At 50.4% G+C, this 21,067-nt stretch overlaps 1 protein-coding gene across 5 annotated transcripts in view; it reads left to right on the plus strand.

Moving 5' to 3' along the window:
• arhgef25a (Rho guanine nucleotide exchange factor (GEF) 25a) overlaps window positions 1–21,067 on the plus strand; it is a 139,326-nt gene that overhangs the window by 84,161 nt on the left and 34,098 nt on the right. For all 5 annotated transcript variants that reach the window (XM_045693292.2, XM_045693293.2, XM_045693296.2 and 2 more), the window contains 2 exons: window positions 11,137–11,504; window positions 12,498–12,608. In XM_045693292.2, coding sequence (XP_045549248.1) covers window positions 11,137–11,504; window positions 12,498–12,608 — 479 coding nt within the window. The remainder of the gene's footprint in view (window positions 1–11,136; window positions 11,505–12,497; window positions 12,609–21,067) is intronic.

A 21,067-nucleotide genomic window follows, 5' to 3' on the forward strand; every position in this document is an offset into this window, starting at 1 on the left:
ACTGTTGAGGGAGGGGGAGAGAGGGGAAGGTTACTGTTGAGGGAGGGGGAGAGAGGGGAAGGTTACTGTTGAGGGAGGGGGGAGAGGGGAAGGTTACTGTTGAGGGAGGGGGAGAGAGGGGAAGGTTACTGTTGAGGGAGGGGGAGAGAGGGGACGGTTACTGTTGAGGGAGGGGGAGAGAGGGGAAGGTTACTGTTGAGGGAGGGGGAGAGGGGAGGTTACTGTTGAGGGAGGGGGAGAGAGGGGACGGTTACTGTTGAGGGAGGGGGAGAGAGGGGAAGGTTACTGTTGAGGGAGGGGGAGAGAGGGGAAGGTTACTGTTGAGGGAGGGGGAGAGAGGGGAAGGTTACTGTTGAGGGAGGGGGAGAGAGGGGAAGGTTACTGTTGAGGGAGGGGGAGAGAGGGGAAGGTTACTGTTGAGGGAGGGGGAGAGAGGGGAAGGTTACTGTTGAGGGAGGGGGAGAGGGGAGAGAGGGAAGGTTACTGTTGAGGGAGGGGAGAGAGGGGAGGTTACTGTTGAGGGAGGGGGAGAGAGGGGAAGGTTACTGTTGAGGGAGGGGGAGAGAGGGAAGGTTACTGTTGAAGGAGGGGGAGAGAGGGGAAGGTTACTGTTGAGGGAGGGGGAGAGAGGGGAAGGTTACTGTTGAGGGAGGGGAGAGAGGGAAGGTTACTGTTGAGGGAGGGGGAGAGAGGGGAAGGTTACTGTTGAGGGAGGGGGAGAGAGGGGAAGGTTACTGTTGAGGGAGGGGGAGAGAGGGGAAGGTTACTGTTGAGGGAGGGGGAGAGAGGGGAAGGTTACTGTTGAGGGAGGGGGAGAGAGGGGAAGGTTACTGTTGAGGGAGGGGGAGAGAGGGGAAGGTTACTGTTGAGGGAGGGGGAGAGAGGGGAAGGTTACTGTTGAGGGAGGGGGAGAGGGGAAGGTTACTGTTGAGGGAGGGGGAGAGAGGGGAAGGTTACTGTTGAGGGAGGGGGAGAGAGGGGAAGGTTACTGTTGAGGGAGGGGGAGAGAGGGGAAGGTTACTGTTGAGGGAGGGGGAGAGAGGGGAAGGTTACTGTTGAGGGAGGGGGAGAGAGGGGACGGTTACTGTTGAGGGAGGGGGAGAGAGGGGAAGGTTACTGTTGAGGGAGGGGGAGAGAGGGGAGGTTACTGTTGAGGGAGGAGGAGAGAGGGAGGTTACTGTTGAGGGAGGGGGAGAGAGGGGAAGGTTACTGTTGAGGGAGGGGGAGAGAGGGGAAGGTTACTGTTGAGGGAGGGGGAGAGAGGGGACGGTTACTGTTGAGGGAGGGGGAGAGAGGGGAAGGTTACTGTTGAGGGAGGGGGAGAGAGGGGAAGGTTACTGTTGAGGGAGGGGGAGAGAGGGGAGGTTACTGTTGAGGGAGGGGGAGAGAGGGGAAGGTTACTGTTGAGGGAGGGGGAGAGAGGGGAGGTTACTGTTGAGGGAGGGGAGAGAGGGGACGGTTACTGTTGAGGGAGGGGGAGAGGGGAGGTTACTGTTGAGGGACGGGGAGAGGGGACCGTTACTGTTGAGGGAGGGGAGAGAGGGGAAGGTTACTGTTGAGGGAGGGGGGAGAGGGGAAGGTTACTGTTGAGGGAGGGGGAGAGAGGGGAAGGTTACTGTTGAGGGAGGGGGAGAGAGGGGAAGGTTACTGTTGAGGGAGGGGGGAGAGGGGAAGGTTACTGTTGAGGGAGGGGGAGAGAGGGAGAGGGGACGGTTACTGTTGAGGGAGGGGGAGAGAGGGGAAGGTTACTGTTGAGGGAGGGGGAGAGAGGGGAAGGTTACTGTTGAGGGAGGGGGAGAGAGGGGAAGGTTACTGTTGAGGGAGGGGGAGAGAGGGGACGGTTACTGTTGAGGGAGGGGGAGAGAGGGGAAGGTTACTGTTGAGGGAGGGGGAGAGAGGGGAAGGTTACTGTTGAGGGAGGGGGAGAGAGGGGAAGGTTACTGTTGAGGGAGGGGGAGAGAGGGGAAGGTTACTGTTGAGGGAGGGGGGAGAGGGGAAGGTTACTGTTGAGGGAGGGGGGAGAGGAGGGGACGGTTACTGTTGAGGGAGGGGGAGAGAGGGGAAGGTTACTGTTGAGGGAGGGGGAGAGAGGGGAAGGTTACTGTTGAGGGAGGGGGAGAGAGGGGAAGGTTACTGTTGAGGGAGGGGGAGAGAGGGGAAGGTTACTGTTGAGGGAGGGGGAGAGAGGGGAAGGTTACTGTTGAGGGAGGGGGAGAGAGGGGACGGTTACTGTTGAGGGAGGGGGAGAGAGGGGAAGGTTACTGTTGAGGGAGGGGGAGAGAGGGGAAGGTTACTGTTGAGGGAGGGGGAGAGAGGGGAGGTTACTGTTGAGGGAGGGGGAGAGAGGGGACGGTTACTGTTGAGGGAGGGGGAGAGAGGGGAAGGTTACTGTTGAGGGAGGGGGAGAGAGGGGAAGGTTACTGTTGAGGGAGGGGGAGAGAGAGGGAAGGTTACTGTTGAGGGAGGGGGAGAGAGGGGAAGGTTACTGTTGAGGGAGGGGGAGAGAGGGGAAGGTTACTGTTGAGGGAGGGGGAGAGAGGGGAAGGTTACTGTTGAGGGAGGGGGAGAGAGGGGAAGGTTACTGTTGAGGGAGGGGGAGAGGGGAAGGTTACTGTTGAGGGAGGGGGAGAGAGGGGAAGGTTACTGTTGAGGGAGGGGGAGAGAGGGGAAGGTTACTGTTGAGGGAGGGGGAGAGAGGGGAAGGTTACTGTTGAGGGAGGGGGAGAGAGGGGAAGGTTACTGTTGAGGGAGGGGGGAGAGGGGAAGGTTACTGTTGAGGGAGGGGGGAGAGGGGAAGGTTACTGTTGAGGGAGGGGGAGAGAGGGGACGGTTACTGTTGAGGGAGGGGGGAGAGGGGAAGGTTACTGTTGAGGGAGGGGGAGAGAGGGGAAGGTTACTGTTGAGGGAGGGGGAGAGAGGGGGAGGTTACTGTTGAGGGAGGGGGAGAGAGGGGAAGGTTACTGTTGAGGGAGGGGGAGAGAGGGGAAGGTTACTGTTGAGGGAGGGGGAGAGGGGAAGGTTACTGTTGAGGGAGGGGGAGAGAGGGGACGGTTACTGTTGAGGGAGGGGGAGAGAGGGGAAGGTTACTGTTGAGAGAGGGGGGAGAGAGGGGAAGGTTACTGTTGAGGGAGGGGGAGAGAGGGGGAGGTTACTGTTGAGGGAGGGGGAGAGAGGGGAAGGTTACTGTTGAGGGAGGGGGAGAGAGGGGAAGGTTACTGTTGAGGGAGGGGGAGAGAGGGGACGGTTACTGTTGAGGGAGGGGGAGAGAGGGGACGGTTACTGTTGAGGGAGGGGGAGAGAGGGGAAGGTTACTGTTGAGGGAGGGGGAGAGAGGGGACGGTTACTGTTGAGGGAGGGGAGAGAGGGGAGGTTACTGTTGAGGGAGGGGGAGAGGGGAGGTTACTGTTGAGGGAGGGGGAGAGAGGGGAAGGTTACTGTTGAGGGAGGGGGAGAGAGGGGAAGGTTACTGTTGAGGGAGGGGGAGAGAGGGGAAGGTTACTGTTGAGGGAGGGGGAGAGAGGGGACGGTTACTGTTGAGGGAGGGGGAGAGAGGGGAAGGTTACTGTTGAGGGAGGGGGAGAGAGGGGAAGGTTACTGTTGAGGGAGGGGGAGAGAGGGGGACGGTTACTGTTGAGGGAGGGGGAGAGAGGGGAAGGTTACTGTTGAGGGAGGGGGAGAGAGGGGAAGGTTACTGTTGAGGGAGGGGGAGAGAGGGGGAGGTTACTGTTGGGAGGGGGAGAGAGGGGGAGGTTACTGTTGAGGGAGGGGGAGAGAGGGGAAGGTTACTGTTGAGGGGAGGGGGGAGAGAGGGGACGGTTACTGTTGAGGGAGGGGGAGAGAGGGGAAGGTTACTGTTGAGGGAGGGGGAGAGAGGGGACGGTTACTGTTGAGGGAGGGGGAGAGAGGGGACGGTTACTGTTGAGGGAGGGGGAGAGAGGGGAGGTTACTGTTGAGGGAGGGGGAGAGAGGGGAAGGTTACTGTTGAGGGAGGGGGAGAGAGGGGAGGTTACTGTTGAGGGACGGGGGAGAGAGGGGACGGTTACTGTTGAGGGAGCTGTTGAGGGAGGGGGAGAGAGGGGAAGGTTACTGTTGAGGGAGGGGGAGAGAGGGGAAGGTTACTGTTGAGGGAGGGGGAGAGAGGGGAAGGTTACTGTTGAGGGAGGGGGAGAGAGGGGAGGTTACTGTTGAGGGAGGGGGAGAGAGGGGACGGTTACTGTTGAGGGAGGGGGAGAGAGGGGAAGGTTACTGTTGAGGGAGGGGGAGAGGGGAGGTTACTGTTGAGGGAGGGGGAGAGGGGAGGTTACTGTTGAGGGAGGGGAGAGAGGGGAAGGTTACTGTTGAGGGAGGGGGAGAGGGGAGGTTACTGTTGAGGGAGGGGGAGAGGGGAGGTTACTGTTGAGGGAGGGGGAGAGGGGAGGTTACTGTTGAGGGAGGGGGAGAGAGGGGAAGGTTACTGTTGAGGGAGGGGGAGAGAGGGGAAGGTTACTGTTGAGGGAGGGGGAGAGAGGGGAAGGTTACTGTTGAGGGAGGGGGAGAGAGGGGACGGTTACTGTTGAGGGAGGGGAGAGAGGGGAAGGTTACTGTTGAGGGAGGGGGAGAGAGGGGAAGGTTACTGTTGAGGGAGGGGGAGAGAGGGGAAGGTTACTGTTGAGGGAGGGGGAGAGAGGGGAAGGTTACTGTTGAGGGAGGGGGAGAGAGGGGAAGGTTACTGTTGAGGGAGGGGGAGAGAGGGGAAGGTTACTGTTGAGGGAGGGGGAGAGAGGGGAAGGTTACTGTTGAGGGAGGGGGAGAGAGGGGAAGGTTACTGTTGAGGGAGGGGGAGAGAGGGGAAGGTTACTGTTGAGGGAGGGGGAGAGAGGGGAAGGTTACTGTTGAGGGAGGGGGAGAGAGGGGAAGGTTACTGTTGAGGGAGGGGGAGAGAGGGGAAGGTTACTGTTGAGGGAGGGGGAGAGAGGGGAAGGTTACTGTTGAGGGAGGGGGAGAGAGGGGAAGGTTACTGTTGAGGGAGGGGGAGAGAGGGGAAGGTTACTGTTGAGGGAGGGGGAGAGAGGGGAAGGTTACTGTTGAGGGAGGGGGAGAGAGGGGAAGGTTACTGTTGAGGGAGGGGGAGAGAGGGGAAGGTTACTGTTGAGGGAGGGGGAGAGAGGGGAAGGTTACTGTTGAGGGAGGGGGAGAGAGGGGAAGGTTACTGTTGAGGGAGGGGGAGAGAGGGGAAGGTTACTGTTGAGGGAGGGGGAGAGAGGGGAAGGTTACTGTTGAGGGAGGGGGAGAGAAGGGAAGGTTACTGTTGAGGGAGGGGGAGAGAGGGGAAGGTTACTGTTGAGGGAGGGGGAGAGAGGGGAAGGTTACTGTTGAGGGAGGGGGAGAGAGGGGAAGGTTACTGTTGAGGGAGGGGGAGAGAGGGAAGGTTACTGTTGAGGGAGGGGGAGAGAGGGGAAGGTTACTGTTGAGGGAGGGGGAGAGAGGGAAGGTTACTGTTGAGGGAGGGGGAGAGGGGAGGTTACTGTTGAGGGAGGGGGAGAGAGGGGAGGTTACTGTTGAGGGAGGGGGAGAGAGGGGAAGGTTACTGTTGAGGGAGGGGGAGAGAAGGGAAGGTTACTGTTGAGCGAGGGGGAGAGGGGAGGTTACTGTTGAGGGAGGGGGAGAGAGGGGAAGGTTACTGTTGAGGGAGGGGGAGAGAGGGGAAGGTTACTGTTGAGGGAGGGGGAGAGAGGGGACGGTTACTGTTGAGGGAGGGGGGAGAGGGGAGGTTACTGTTGAGGGAGGGGGAGAGAGGGGAGGTTACTGTTGAGGGAGGGGGAGAGAGGGGAAGGTTACTGTTGAGGGAGGGGGGAGAGGGGAGGTTACTGTTGAGGGAGGGGGAGAGAGGGGACGGTTACTGTTGAGGGAGGGGGAGAGAGGGGAGGTTACTGTTGAGGGAGGGGAGAGAGGGGAAGGTTACTGTTGAGGGAGGGGGAGAGAGGGGAAGGTTACTGATGAGCGAGGGGAGAGAGGGGAGGTTACTGTTGAGGGAGGGGGAGAGAGGGGAAGGTTACTGTTGAGGGAGGGGGAGAGAGGGGAAGGTTACTGATGAGCGAGGGGGAGAGGGGAGGTTACTGTTGAGGGAGGGGGAGAGGGGAGGTTACTGTTGAGGGAGGGGGAGAGAGGGGAGGTTACTGTTGAGGGAGGGGGAGAGAGGGGAAGGTTACTGATGAGCGAGGGGGAGAGGGGAGGTTACTGTTGAGGGAGGGGGAGAGGGGAGGTTACTGTTGAGGGAGGGGGAGAGGGGAAGGTTACTGTTGAGGGAGGGGGAGAGAGGGGAGGTTACTGTTGAGGGAGGGGGAGAGGGGAGGTTAGTGTTGAGGGAAGGGGAGAGAGGGGAAGGTTACTGTTGAGGGAGGGGGAGAGAGGGGGAGGTTACTGTTGAGGGAGTGGGAGAGAGGGGAGGTTACTGTTGAGGGAAGGGAGAGAGGGGACCGTTACTGTTGAGGGAGGGGGAGAGAGGGGAAGGTTACTGTTGAGGGAGGGGGAGAGAGGGGACCGTTACTGTTGAGGGAGGGGGAGAGAGGGGAAGGTTACTGTTGAGGGAGGGGGAGAGAGGGGAGGTTACTGTTGAGGGAGGGGGAGAGAGGGGACGGTTACTGTTGAGGGAGGGGAGAGAGGGGACGGTTACTGTTGAGGGAGGGGGAGAGGGGAGGTTACTGTTGAGGGAGGGGGAGAGAGGGGACGGTTACTGTTGAGGGAGGGGGAGAGAGGGGAAGGTTACTGTTGAGGGAGGGGGAGAGGGGAGGTTACTGTTGAGGGAGGGGGAAAGAGGGGGTTACTGTTGAGGGAGGGGGGAGAGGGGAAGGTTACTGTTGAGGGAGGGGGAGAGAGGGGACGGTTACTGTTGAGGGAGGGGGAGAGAGGGGAAGGTTACTGTTGAGGGAGGGGAGAGAGGGGACCGTTACTGTTGAGGGAGGGGGAGAGAGGGGAAGGAGGGGACGGTTACTGTTGAGGGAGGGGGAGAGAGGGGACGGTTACTGTTGAGGGAGGGGGAGAGAGGGGAAGGTTACTGTTGAGGGAGGAGGAGAGAGGGGGAGGTTACTGTTGAGGGATGGGGAGAGAGGGGACGGTTACTGTTGAGGGAGGGGGAGAGAGGGGAAGGTTACTGTTGAGGGAGGAGGAGAGAGGGGACGGTTACTGTTGACACACTATCTCCTTTCCATCCCTCCTTACTGGGCTAAACCAGGAGCGTTCTCCTCAGAATAACTTAGTCTATCTCTATCCCTTAGTCTATCTCTATCCAGCTCTGTGGTTATCCAGCTCTATTGTTATCCAGCTCTGCGGTTATCCAGCTCTGTGGTCATCCAGCTCTATGGTCGTCCAGCTCTATGGTTATCCAGCTCTATGGTCATCCAGCTCTATGGTCATCCAGCTCTATGGTCATCCAGCTCTATGGTCATCCAGCTCTGTGTTGTCATCCAGCTCTATTGTCGTCCAGCTCTATGGTTATCCAGCTCTATGGTCATCCAGCTCTATGGTCATCCAGCTCTATGGTTATCTAGCTCTATGGTCATCCAGCTCTATGGTCATCCAGTCCTATGGGTATCCAGCTCTATGGTTGTCCAGCTCTATGGTCATATAGCTCTATGGTTATCTAGCTCTATGGTCATCCAGCTCTTTGGTCATCCAGCTCTATGGTTATCCAGCTCTATGGTTGTCCTGCTCTATGGTCATATAGCTCTATGGTTATCTAGCTCTATGGTTATCCAGCTCTATGGTCATCCAGCTCTATGGTTGTCCAGCTCTATGGTTATCCAGGTCTATGGTTATCCAGCTCTATGGTTTTCCAGCTCTATGGTTATCCAGCTCTATGGTTATCCAGCTCTATGGTTATCCAGCTCTATGGTTGTCCAGCTCTATGGTCATCCAGCTCTATGGTTGTCCAGCTCTATGGTCATATAGCTCTATGGTTATCTAGCTCTATGGTTATCCAGCTCTATGGTCATCCAGCTCTATGGTTGTCCAGCTCTATGGTTATCCAGCTCTATGGTTATCCAGCTCTATGGTTATCCAGCTCTATGGTTATCCAGCTCTGTGGTTATCCAGCTCTATGGTTGTCCAGCTCTATGGTTGTCCAGCTCTATGGTTGTCCAGCTCTAAGGTTATCCAGCTCTGTGGTTATCCAGCTCTATGGTTGTCCAGCTCTATGGTTATCCAGCTCTATGGTTATCCAGCTCTATGGTTATCCAGCTCTATGGTCATCCAGCTCTATGGTTATCCATCTCTATGGTTGTCCAGCTCTATGGTCATATGGCTCTATGGTTGTCCAGCTCTATGGTCATCCAGCTCTATGGTTGTCCAGCTCTATGGTCATCCAGCTCTATGGTTGTCCAGCTCTATGGTTATCCAGCTCTATGGTTATCCAGCTCTATGGTCATATAGCTCTATGGTTGTCCAGCTCTATGGTCATCCAGCTCTATGGTTGTCCAGCTCTATTGTCGTCCAGCTCTATGGTTATCCAGCTCTATGGTCATCCAGCTCTATGGTCATCCAGCTCTATGGTTATCTAGCTCTATGGTCATCCAGCTCTATGGTCATCCAGTCCTATGGGTATCTAGCTCTATGGTTGTCCAGCTCTATGGTCATATAGCTCTATGGTTATCTAGCTCTATGGTCATCCAGCTCTTTGGTCATCCAGCTCTATGGTTATCCAGCTCTATGGTTGTCCTGCTCTATGGTCATATAGCTCTATGGTTATCTAGCTCTATGGTTATCCAGCTCTATGGTCATCCAGCTCTATGGTTGTCCAGCTCTATGGTTATCCAGGTCTATGGTTATCCAGCTCTATGGTTTTCCAGCTCTATGGTTATCCAGCTCTATGGTTATCCAGCTCTATGGTTATCCAGCTCTATGGTTGTCCAGCTCTATGGTCATCCAGCTCTATGGTTGTCCAGCTCTATGGTCATATAGCTCTATGGTTATCTAGCTCTATGGTTATCCAGCTCTATGGTCATCCAGCTCTATGGTTGTCCAGCTCTATGGTTATCCAGCTCTATGGTTATCCAGCTCTATGGTTATCCAGCTCTATGGTTATCCAGCTCTGTGGTTATCCAGCTCTATGGTTGTCCAGCTCTATGGTTGTCCAGCTCTATGGTTGTCCAGCTCTAAGGTTATCCAGCTCTGTAGTTATCCAGCTCTATGGTTGTCCAGCTCTATGGTCATATAGCTCTATGGTTATCCAGCTCTATGGTTATCCAGCTCTATGGTTATCCAGCTCTATGGTCATCCAGCTCTATGGTTATCCATCTCTATGGTTGTCCAGCTCTATGGTCATATGGCTCTATGGTTGTCCAGCTCTATGGTCATCCAGCTCTATGGTTGTCCAGCTCTATGGTCATCCAGCTCTATGGTTGTCCAGCTCTATGGTTATCCAGCTCTATGGTTATCCAGCTCTATGGTCATATAGCTCTATGGTTGTCCAGCTCTATGGTCATCCAGCTCTATGGTTGTCCAGCTCTATGGTTGTCCAGCTCTATGGTTCTCCAGCTATGGTTATCCAGCTCTATGGTTGTCCAGCTCTATGGTTATCCAGCTCTATGGTTATCCAGCTCTATGGTTGTCCAGCTCTATGGTTATCCAGCTCTATGGTTATCCAGCTCTATGGTCATATAGCTCTATGGTTTTCCAGCTCTATGGTCATCCAGCTCTATGGTCGTCCAGCTCTATGGTTGTCCAGCTCTATGGTTATCCAGCTCTATGGTCATCCAGCTCTATGGTCATCCAGCTCTATGGTTATCCAGCTCTATGGTCATCCAGCTCTATGGTCGTCCAGCTCTATGGTTGTCCAGCTCTATGGTTATCCAGCTCTATGGTCATCCAGCTCTATGGTCATCCAGCTCTATGGTTATCCAGCTCTATGGTTATCCAGCTCTATGGTCATCCAGCTCTATGGTCATCCAGCTCTATGGTTATCCAGCTCTATGGTCATCCAGCTCTATGGTCGTCCAGCTCTATGGTTGTCCAGCTCTATGGTTATCCAGCTCTATGGTCATCCAGCTCTATGGTCATCCAGCTCTATGGTTGTCCAGTATTTAGCTAGCTGGATTTATCCCTCCAAACATTGACCCCCGTCTCTGTCTTCTATTGATGTTGTTGTGGTTAGCGGTGGTTCAACATTTGTCCATTTAGGTGTGTGTCTGCTGCTGCCCTTTGCCTTAGTGAAACTCCCCTCCATCAATAAGGAGACCTGAGAAATCCCAGTGGTTGACTTAGAGAGTTTATCATTCATTCACGAGCCCCGACTTCTCTTGACCGGTTATGTAACCTTTGCCCCCCTCCATCTCTGTCTTTCTCTCTCCCTCCAACTGCTCTGATGCCACTGCTCTCCAGCGGATCCTGTGCTGCTACCAACCGTGTCAAAATCAAATCAAAGCACAGCCAGAAGAGGACTGGCCACCCCTCATAGCCTGGTTCCTCTCTAGGTTTCTTTCTAGGTTTTGGCTTTTCTAGGGAGTTTTTCCTAGCCACCATGCTTCTACACCTGCATTGCTTGCTGTTTGGGGTTTTAGGCTGGGTTTCTGTACAGCACTTTGAGATATCAGCTGATGTAAGAAGGGCTATATAAATACATTTGATTTGATTTGATTTACAGTGAAATGATTACTTACAAGCCCCTAACCAACAATGCAGTTAAGTAAAAAATAGATAGATAAGTAAAAAATGTAAATACAAATTAATTTAAGAGCAGCAGTAAAATAACAGTAGTGAGGCTATATACAGGGGTTACCGGTACAGAGTCAATGTGCGGGGGTACAGGTTAGTCGAGGTAATTGAGGTAATATGTACATGTAGGTAGAGTTAAAGTGACTATGCATAGATAATAAACAGAGAGTAGCAGCAGTGTAAAAGAGGGAGGGGGGGGGGGGGCAATGCAAATAGTCTGGGTAGCCATTTGATTAGCTGTTCAGTCTTATGGCTTGGGGGTAGAAGTTGTTCAGAAGCCTCTTGGACCTAGACTTGTGTGTGGTTGTTTGAGTATGAAGTTGGATATTGTGATAGCAAATCATTCAGTTTCCGTTATTTATTTTTTTACAATTAAGTATCTATTTGATTCTTCCTCCCACTGTCCTTTAAATCTCTCTCTCTCTTTCCCTCCTCTCTGTCTCTCTCCAGACTCATACTCAGCGGCGGGCAGCGAGGGTAGCATCTCCACCTCCGTGGCGTCCCTGCCCCCGACCCTGACGGCGTCCATTAGCTCCGCCCCCAACTCCCCGGGCTCGCGGCGTTCCGTCAGCACCCTGAAGAGGTGGCTGACCAATCCCGTCCGCAAGCTGAGCGCCGGGGCCGTCAACATCTCCACCAGCGCCAAGGGGGAGCGGCAGGACAGGAAGTTGGATGGGGGAAGCAAGCCCCCTCCTCCTATTCCACCCCCACGCCACAGTCATGACCTGGGCCTGGGCCTGGGAGGGCTGGGGCTGGCCAGCCCCCTGGGATCAGAGGACCACCTCACCACTGTACAACCCATCACACACAAAGAGATGGTGAGTGGAGAGGCGTTGCTAAGCACCAGTATTCAGGATACAGTGTACTCTAGGGTACATAGACCTACCTACATACCGGTGGAGGCTGCTGAGTGGAGGGCGGCTCATAATAATGTCTGGAACGGAGGAAATGGAATGGCATCAAACCATGTGTTCGATGTATTTGACACCATTCCACCAATTCCGCTCCAGCCGTTACCACGAGCCTGTCCTCCCCAATTAAGGTGCCACCAACCTCCTGTGATCTACATACAGGTATGTACATATATCACAGTGAGGAGCAGCTGCTGTACACTGGGACAATGGCAAGTGACAGATTTGAAATGTGCCTCCTCAAGAGTAAACTCATCCGTATACTCTGTATAATTGCCACAGTGCTCTATATACAATAGCTAAATATACATATATCATATCACAAGATAGCATAGGCTTATGAACAGGCTCAAGAGCAAATGGACAAATGATTGTTTAGTACAGCTGCCTGTCAAACACAGATCTACAACTCTTCCCGTGTAAATATATAGCGATGCCAGCTTCCCCATAGATAAACAGTATGTTTTATCTCTACTTAGCTTCTCTGACCACAGCCTATTGACAGTACAATGCCTCGCCTATGAATACTATGAATGATTGCTGCGTTGTAAACACACACTGGACAGTGGGATAGCTATGGCAGGGGTGATGCTGCTCGTTACACAACAACAGCATGCTGCCCTCTCACCTCTGGGGACGTTTCTGACCCCAGTCACAGAGTAACACTGACTCACGTCGATGTGTTGAGTGATTTTGCTGTGTTATGTTGAGTAACGATGTCTCTTACGGTGTGCTGTGTTATGTTGAGTAACGATGTCTCATGTGGTGTGTGTGTGTGTGTGTGTGTGTGTGTGTGTGTGTGTGTGTGTGTGTGTGTGTGTGTGTGTGTGTGTGTGTGTGTGTGTGTGTGTGTGTGTGTGTGTGTGTGTGTGTGTGTGTGTGTGTGTGTGTGTGTTGTAGGAGTGCAGATATAATTTGGCCAGTCCTGAGGATCTCTCCCCGGCAACCCTAAACTCTCCCAGCTACCTGTCTGACTCACTACAAGGCTGTACTTCACTGGCCTACACACATGTGAGTCAACACACACACACACACACACACACACACACACACACACACACACACACACACACACACACACACACACACACACACACACACACACACACACACACACTCTGAGATCACACCTTTTGGGGAATCTTTACCTGAGACATGACAACTTGTCTTAGCCCACCTGAGCAAATGCCTAGGTCTAAGGAGGCCAAAGAAGGTAGATATGGTCATGCAATCTATCTTATCAACAGGGTCAGAGAGCACATACTCAGTCAACTTATCCAACCTAAAAAATACACAATAAATCGTACTGAACTGATGAAGAAATGAATTGGTCATCCATTGATGGTATTGGCTGTTGCTGCTCAGTGTGTAGGGCTAGGGGAGATAGCCAGGATTTTTTCAGAGGAAAAATCAGACAGGGAGGTGATGGCCCCCGAGACAGACCTGGATATGAAAGTAAGCCCCCCCCCCCCGGCCCCCAAGGGCCTCTCAGAGGAGGAGGCCGTCCAGTGGTGTGCGTCCCAAACGGGCCCATAGGTCTCTGGTCAAAAGTAGTGCACTGATATGTAGGGAATAGGGTGCCATTTGGGACGCACACCCTTGTTAGGGTTCTGTGTGATGGACGCATTCGCATTCAACCGCAAAGAACATGCCTCCAGATAAAGAGGAAACGGCACGGAGGAGAAACGGAACGGAAGACGCCGTGTTCCTGGGAACGACAGGGTCTCGACGATGGCTGTGCTCTTTCATTTACACATCAAACATTGGGAATGATGTGTGAACGGCAACAGTGAATGGGATAGATGGTATTTGAAACAGAGTAGGTTGTAAGGGGGCCTAGATAAAGATAATAGATACTGGGTCAGAGAGACAGGACTAACTGGAATCTTACAAAGTTTTGACAAAGCTTTTAAACTCTGTGAATTACCAGGAATGACCTGGATTTCTGAATAAATTGATCATAACATTTGATCTGACCTTCATCTAAGTCACAACAACAGACAAAAACAGTGTGCTTAAAATAATAACACACAAATGATTGTATTTTTCTTGTCTATATTGAATACATCATTTAAACATTCACAGTGTAGGTTGGAAAAAGTATGTGAAGCACTAGGCTAATGACTTTTCCAAAAGCTAATTGGAGTCAGGAGTCAGCTAACCTGAAGTCCAATCAATGAGACGAGATTGGAGATGTTGGTTAGAGCTGCCCTGCCCTTTAAAAAACACTCACAAAATGTGAATTTGCTATTCACAAGAAGCATTGCCTGATGCGAACCATGCCTTGAACAGAGATCTCAGAAGACCTACGATTAAGAATTGTTGCCTTGCATAAAGCTGGAAAAGTCAGTCCAAGGTAAGACAAATTGTCTATAAATGGAGAAAGTTCAGCACTGTTGCTACTCTCCCTAGGAGTGGCCGTCCTACAAAGATAACTGCAAGAGCACAGTGCAGAATGCTCAATGAGATTAAGAAGAATCCTAGTGTCAGCTAAAGACTTACAGAAATCTCTGGAACATGCTAATATCTCTGTTGACGAGTCTACGATACGTAAATCACTAAATAAGAATGGTGTTCATGGGAGGACACCACGGAAGAAGCCACTGCTGTCCAAAAAAAACATTGCTGCACGTCTGAAGTTTGCAAAAGAGCACCTGGATGTTCCACAGTGCTTCTGGCAAAATATTCTGTGGACTAATGAAACTAAAGTTGTGTTGTTTGGAATGAACACACAATACTATGTGTGGAGAAAAAAAGGCACAGCACACCAACATCAAAACCTCATCCCAACTGTAAAGTATGGTGGAGGGAGCATCATGGTTTGGGTCTGCTTTGCTGCCTCAGGGCATGGACAGCTTGCTACCATCGATGGAAAAATGAATTCCCAAGTTTATCAATACTTTTTGCAGGAGAATGTAAGGCTCCTGAGTGGCGCAGCGGTCTAAGGCACTGTATCTCAGTGCTAGAGGCATCACTGCAGTCCCTGGTTTGAATCCAGGCTGTATCACACCTGGCCGTGATTGGAAGTCCCATAGGGCGGCGCACAATTGGCCCAGCTTTGTCTGGGTTTGGCCGGGGTAGACCGTCATTGTAAATAAGAATTTGTTCTTGACTGACTTGCCTAGTTAAATAAAGGTTAAATAAAAATGTAAAATAAACATCTGTACGCCAATTGAAGGTCACCAGAAGTTGGGTGATGCAACAGGACAATGACCCAAAACACAGAAGTAAATCAACAACAGAATGGCTTCTACAGAAGCAAAAATATGCCTTCTGGAGTGGCCCAGTCCTGACCTCAACCCAATTGAGATGCTGTGGCATGACCTCAAGAGAGCGGTTCACACCAGACATCACAAGAATATTGCTCAAGTGAAACAGTTTTGTAAATGGTCAAAATGGAACAGGAGAGAGTGTGAGAGAGAATAAGAAAAATAGAGAAAAAGAAAGAGGGGGATTAAAGTATGTAGGTCAGTCATCCCAGGGTCACGGCTTCTGTCATTCTGCGTTCTCTCTCTCTCTCTCTCTCTCTCTCTCTCTCTCTCTCTCTCTCTCTCTCTGTTTTTGTCTTCTGACCACCCACAGGAGATAAAAGATTAGACTTTCATTCTGCCAACTTATTATTCTCATTCACTCTTATACACATTCTAGTAACTTCCCTTTCTCTTTAGCTCACATACAGTACATTCTGCTTAGTGCTTACCCTATTTCCCGCTCTCCCTCTCCCTCTTCATTCAGGATACTGCTAATCTGACCTAACATTCCCACAGAGGCCCAGTTTGATCAATTGTTTATTATTTGTTGGTCAACGGAAAATTCCTAGACTGACTTCAGTCAAACAGTCAAACAATGTAGTACTGTTACCCAAGGAACTGTAGTAAAATGACTAAAATGTACCAAGAGTTATAGCTCCTCTTGCTCTATCCATCAAATGGTCTTTCCTTCCTCTCTTCAGGAGAGATCAACTTTTGTCTGGACTGTACTGTCTGGATGCACTTTGAGAGATTTAGAGTTTCTCCTTCAAGTAGGAAAAGGAAGAAAAATAAAAGAGTTTGGATAGTTCTTAGAATAGAATTTTAGCACCGTGCACGCCCACATGCACACACGCCGGCACGCATGCACCGCACACTAACGCACACACACTACCTCCACCTCACCAAGGCATTGTTTCCTGTAGGAACAACATCAGCCGTGATATCAGCTTCCGTTAAACTTTTGAAAGCAAAAATAGAGGAGTGAAAATAGAGGATGCGAGAAAGAGAGAGTGTTCTTCCCTGTGGGCTTCCACCAGAGCAGAGGACATCTGGTAAGGATTAGGATCGGGCAGTCAGGGAGAGACCTGTCAGCCAGGGTAGAGCTAGGGCTGGAGGATTCCTAACAGGGCAGGAAACCTAGGACACACACGGGCGGCCAGGCCGACACACAAAACAACTGTGTACACTACATCTTTAGTAAAAGGTTACATTTCCAGAAGTTGATGTGAAATAAAAAGCCACAAGTGAATATAGACTGTAGCTATGCCGAGGAGTCTGGCCGGGAGTAAACATTTGAACAAATAGTGTCTGAACAGGTTGAACCAGGCCAGAGGGCAGGGGCGGTGGTGAACTAGAGAAAGTAGCCTCCATCCATCAGGGAGACTGGCAGAGGAGTCACAGTGATTAGTTTTTGTATTTGTATTTATTAAGGATCCCCATTACTCTTCCCAGTGTCCAGCAACATTAAGGCATGTATATACAATTTAAAATATTACATGACATTACATTTCATAACACTTTTCACAACACATTAACTGTGTGCCCTCAGGCCACTACTCTACTACCACATAAACTACATGAACAAAAGTATGTGGACACCTGCTCATCGAACGTCTCATTCCAAAATCATGGGCATTATAAAAACCTTTGCTGCTATTACAGCTTCCACTAGACGGCTTTTCACTAGACGGCTTTCCACTAGATGTTGGAACATTGCTGTGGGGACTAGCTCGCAGTCAGTGTTCCAATTCATCCCAAAGTTGTTCAATGGGGTTGACGGCAGGGCTCTATGCAGGCGAGTCAAGTTCTTCAAAACTGATCTCAACAAACCATTTCTGTACGGACCTCGCTTTGTGCACCGGGTCATTTTTATGCTGAAACAGGAAAGGGCCTTCCCCAAACTGTTGCCACAAAGTTGGAAGCACTGAATCGAATAGAATTTCATTGTTTTCTGTAGCGTTAAGATTTCCCTTCACTGGAACTAAGGGGCCTAAACCAAGCCATGAAAAACAGCCCCAAACCATTATTCCTCCTCCACCAAACTTTACAGTTGGCACTATGCATTCGGGCAGGTAGCGTTCTCGTGGCATCCGCCAAACACAGATTTGTCCGTCGGACTGCCAGATGATTAAGCGTGAAAAATCATTCCAGAGAATGTGTTTCCACTGCTCCAGAGTCCAATGGCGGCGAGCTTTACACCACTCAAGCTGACACTTAATATGGTGCATGGTGATCTTAGGCTTGTGTATGGCTGCTCGGCCATGGAAGCCCATTTCATGAGGCTCCCGACAGACAATTCTTGTGCTGGGATTGCTTCCAGAGACTGTTTGGAGCTCGGTAGTGAGTGTTGCAACCGAGGATAGACGATTTTTAAGCGCTACGGCTACGCTCAATCAGGCCTTTATGGCAGAGGGGCCAGACGGAAGCCACTCCTCAGTAAAAGGCACATGACAGCCCGCTTGGAGTTTGCCAAAAGGCACCTAAAGGACTCTCAGACCATGAGAAACAAGATTCTCTGGTCTGATGAAACCAAGATTGAACTCTATGGCCTTGATGCCAAGCCTCACGTCTGGTGGAAACCTGGCACCATCCCTACGGTGAAGCATGGTGGTGGCAGCATCATGCTGTGGGGATGTTCTTCAGCGGCAGGGACTGGGAGAGTAGTCAGGATCGAGGCAAAGATGAACGGAGCAAAGTACAGAGAGATCCTTGATGAAAACCTGCTCCAGAGCATTCAGGACCTCAGACAGGGGCGAAGGTTCACTTTCTAACAGGACAACGACCCTAAGCACACAGCCAAGACAATGCAGGAGTGGCTTCGGGACAAGTCTCTGAATGTCCTTTAGTGGCCCAGCCACAGCCTGCTCTAACATTTCTGGAGCGACCTGAAAATAGCTGTGCAGCAATGCTCCCCATCCAACCTGACAGAGATTGAGAGGATCTGCAGAGAAGAATGGAACAAACTCCACAAATACAGGTGTGCCAAGCGTGTAGCGTCATATCTGAGAAGACTCAATGCTGTAATCGGTGCCAAAGGTGCTTCAACAAAGTACTGAGTAAAGTGTCTGAATACTTATATAAATGTGGTATTTTTAAATTATAAATGAGCAAAAATGTCTAAAAACCTGTTTTTGCTTTGTCATTATGGGGCTCGGTGTGTAGAGTGATAAAGGGGAAAAAACAATTGAATCCATTTTAGAATAAGGCTGTAACGCAACAAAATGTGGAAAAATTCAAGGGGTCTGAATACTTTCCGAAGGCACTGTATAGTGTATCTACAATACAAAATCCATGTGTATGCGTGTGTAGAGTGCGTTTAGGATGCGGGTGTTTGATTAGTTGTGTACTGTGGGTCTAAGTCAAGGGAAGATGTGCACGGCCGGAACATGGAGGCCTAGAAGTGAGGTCAGACAGAAGGTTTACTCAGTCACGAGTGAATGAATAAGGCAGAATGAACGCTGATGAAGCTGAACGGCGTTGCTCAACAAAGAAGAGAGACTTTCACAAGAAAAGGAGTGGTTCGCTGAGGGGAGTCAGTGTGTGTAAATCTTCAGAAGGTTGACAAACACACATTCAGTTCTATTGTAAGCAGAAGACCGTGGCCAATGAACAAGAGATGCTTATTTCTCACACAAGCATGACCGTGTATTTTACTGCTCACACAAGCATTTCTGTAGTGTAGAGAGAATGCTTCAATGTTCAGGGATCTCCATGGGAATGTATCTAAGTTCCAGGAAAGTAGCCTGTGAAAAGGCACTCATACGTACCTCATCAACTCAGTTGATTAGATCGCTGCGACATGTTTGTTTACTATGTCCCACTCTTCCTGAATTGATTGGGTGTGGATGTTGAAGTGGATGATGACACAAGGTCCCGTACTGGTCTAATTCACGCACTTCAAGAGAAGATCCCTGGTTATCCCTACTTCATCTGTTCTGGCGGACTCAGTAAACACAAATGCTTTGTTTGTAAATAATATCTGAGTGCTGGAGTGTGCCCCTAGATATCTGTAAGTTAAAAAACAAGAAAATCGTGCCGTCTGGTTTGCCTAATATAAGGAAGTTGAAATGATTTACTCTTTTACGTTACATTTTAGAAATTACATTTACTTTTGATACTTAAATGTATTTAAAACCATATCACTTTTACACTTCTACCCAAGTCGGATTTTCCTGGGTGACTTTCACTATTACTTGAGTCATTTTATATTAAGGTATCTTTACTTATACTCAAGTTTGACAATTGGGTACTTTTTCCACCCCTATCTCTGTGTTATCACTCTTTCTTTCATCCCTCCATCCCATTCCTTTTTCCCAAAGGGATTTCACCCTATGACAAACAATGTCAGCATACAACAAGTTGTTGCACACTTATACCCTTTAATCATAACTCATTGGAAAGCTTAGATTCACAGCTATCCATCAGACACATTTTCAGGAATGGGAAGGTCAACAGAACTTTGAGCTTTGACCTCTAGGGTACATATCAGAATTACCTGTATAAATTGCTTTAAGAAGGAAAACCTGATACATTTTGAAATCTAGGGACATAAACCTGACTTTTTATTTTATTTGAGACATCGTCACCCCAAGTGATCAAATCAAAATCAAATCAAATCAAATTGTATTGGTCACATACACATGGTTAGCAGATGTTATTGCGAGTGTAGTGAAATGCTTCTAGATTAGACAGCGCATCAGTATCTAACAGGTAATATCTAACGAATTCCACAACAAAACCTAATACACACAATCTAGAAAGGAATGGGATGATAATATATAAATATAAAATATATGGATGAGCAGTGACAGAGCGGCTAAGATGCAATAGATAGTATAGAGTAGATAGTGTAGGATACAGTATACAGTATATACATATGAGATAAGTAATGCGAGATATGTAAACATTCTTAAAGTGGCATTATTAAAGTGACTAGTGTTCCATTTAATAAAGTGGCCAATGATATCAAGTCTGCAGGTAGGCAGCCGCCTCTCTGTGCTAGTGATGGCTGTTTAACAATCTGATGGCCTTGAGATAGAAGCTGTTTTTAAATCTCTCTGTCCCAGCTTTGATGCACCTGTACTGAGCTCGCCTTCTGGATGGAAGCGGATGAACAGGCAATGACTCGGGTGGTTGTTGTCCTTGATGATCTTTTTTGCCTTCCTGTGACATTGGGGGTTGTAGGTGTCCTGGAGGGCAGGTAGTTTTCCCACGGTGATGCATTGTGCAGACCGAACCACCCTCTGGAGAGCCCTGCGGTTGTGGGCTGTACAGTTGCCGTACCAGGCGGTGATACAGCCCGACAGGATGCTCTCGATTGTGCACCTGTAAAAGTTAGTGAGGTTTTTCCGGTGACAAGCCAAATTTGTTCAGCCTCCTGAGGTTGAAGAGGCGCTGCTGCACCTTCTTCACCACACTGTCTGTGTGCGTGGACCATTTCAGTTTGTCAGTGATATGTACACAGAGGAACTTAAAACTTTCCACCTTCTCCAGTGCTGTCCCGTCGATGTGGATGGGGGGTGCTCCCTTTGCTGTTTCCTGAAGTTCACGATCATCTCATTTGTTTTGCTAACATTGAGTGAGAGGTTATTTTCCTGACCTCACCTCCTCCCTGTAGGCCGTCTCGTCATTGTTGGTAATCAAGCCTACCACTGTTGTGTCGTCTGCAAACTTGATGATTGAGTTGGAGGCATGTATGGCCACACAGTCGTGGGTGAACAGAGAGTACAGGAGAGGGCTGAGAACGCACCATTGTGGAGCCCCTGTGTTGAGGATCAGCGGAGTGGAGATGTTGTTTCCTACCTTCACCACCTGGGGTCGGCCCGTCAGGAAGTCTAGGAACCAGTTGCACAGGGCGGGGTCAAGCCAGGGACTCAAGCTTAATGATGAGTTTCGAGGGTACTATGGTGTTGAATGCTGAGCTGTAGTCAATGAACAGCATTCTTACATAGGTATTCCTCTTGTCCAGATGGGATAGGGCAGTGTGCAGTGTGATGGTGATTGCATTGTCTGTGGACCTATTGGGGCGGTAAGCAAATTAAAATGTGTTTAGGGTGACAGGTAGGGTGGAGGTGATATGATCATTGACTAGTCTCTCAAAGCACTTCATGATGACAGAAGTGAGTGCTACGGGGCGATAGTCATTTAGTTCAGTTACCTTAGCTTTCTTGGGAAGAGGAACAATGGGGGCCATCTTGAAGCATGTGGGGACAGCAGACT

The sequence above is a fragment of the Salmo salar genome, chromosome 13 (assembly GCF_965601325.2).
Source record: "Salmo salar chromosome 13, fSalSal1, whole genome shotgun sequence".
NCBI lineage: Eukaryota > Metazoa > Chordata > Actinopteri > Salmoniformes > Salmonidae > Salmo > Salmo salar.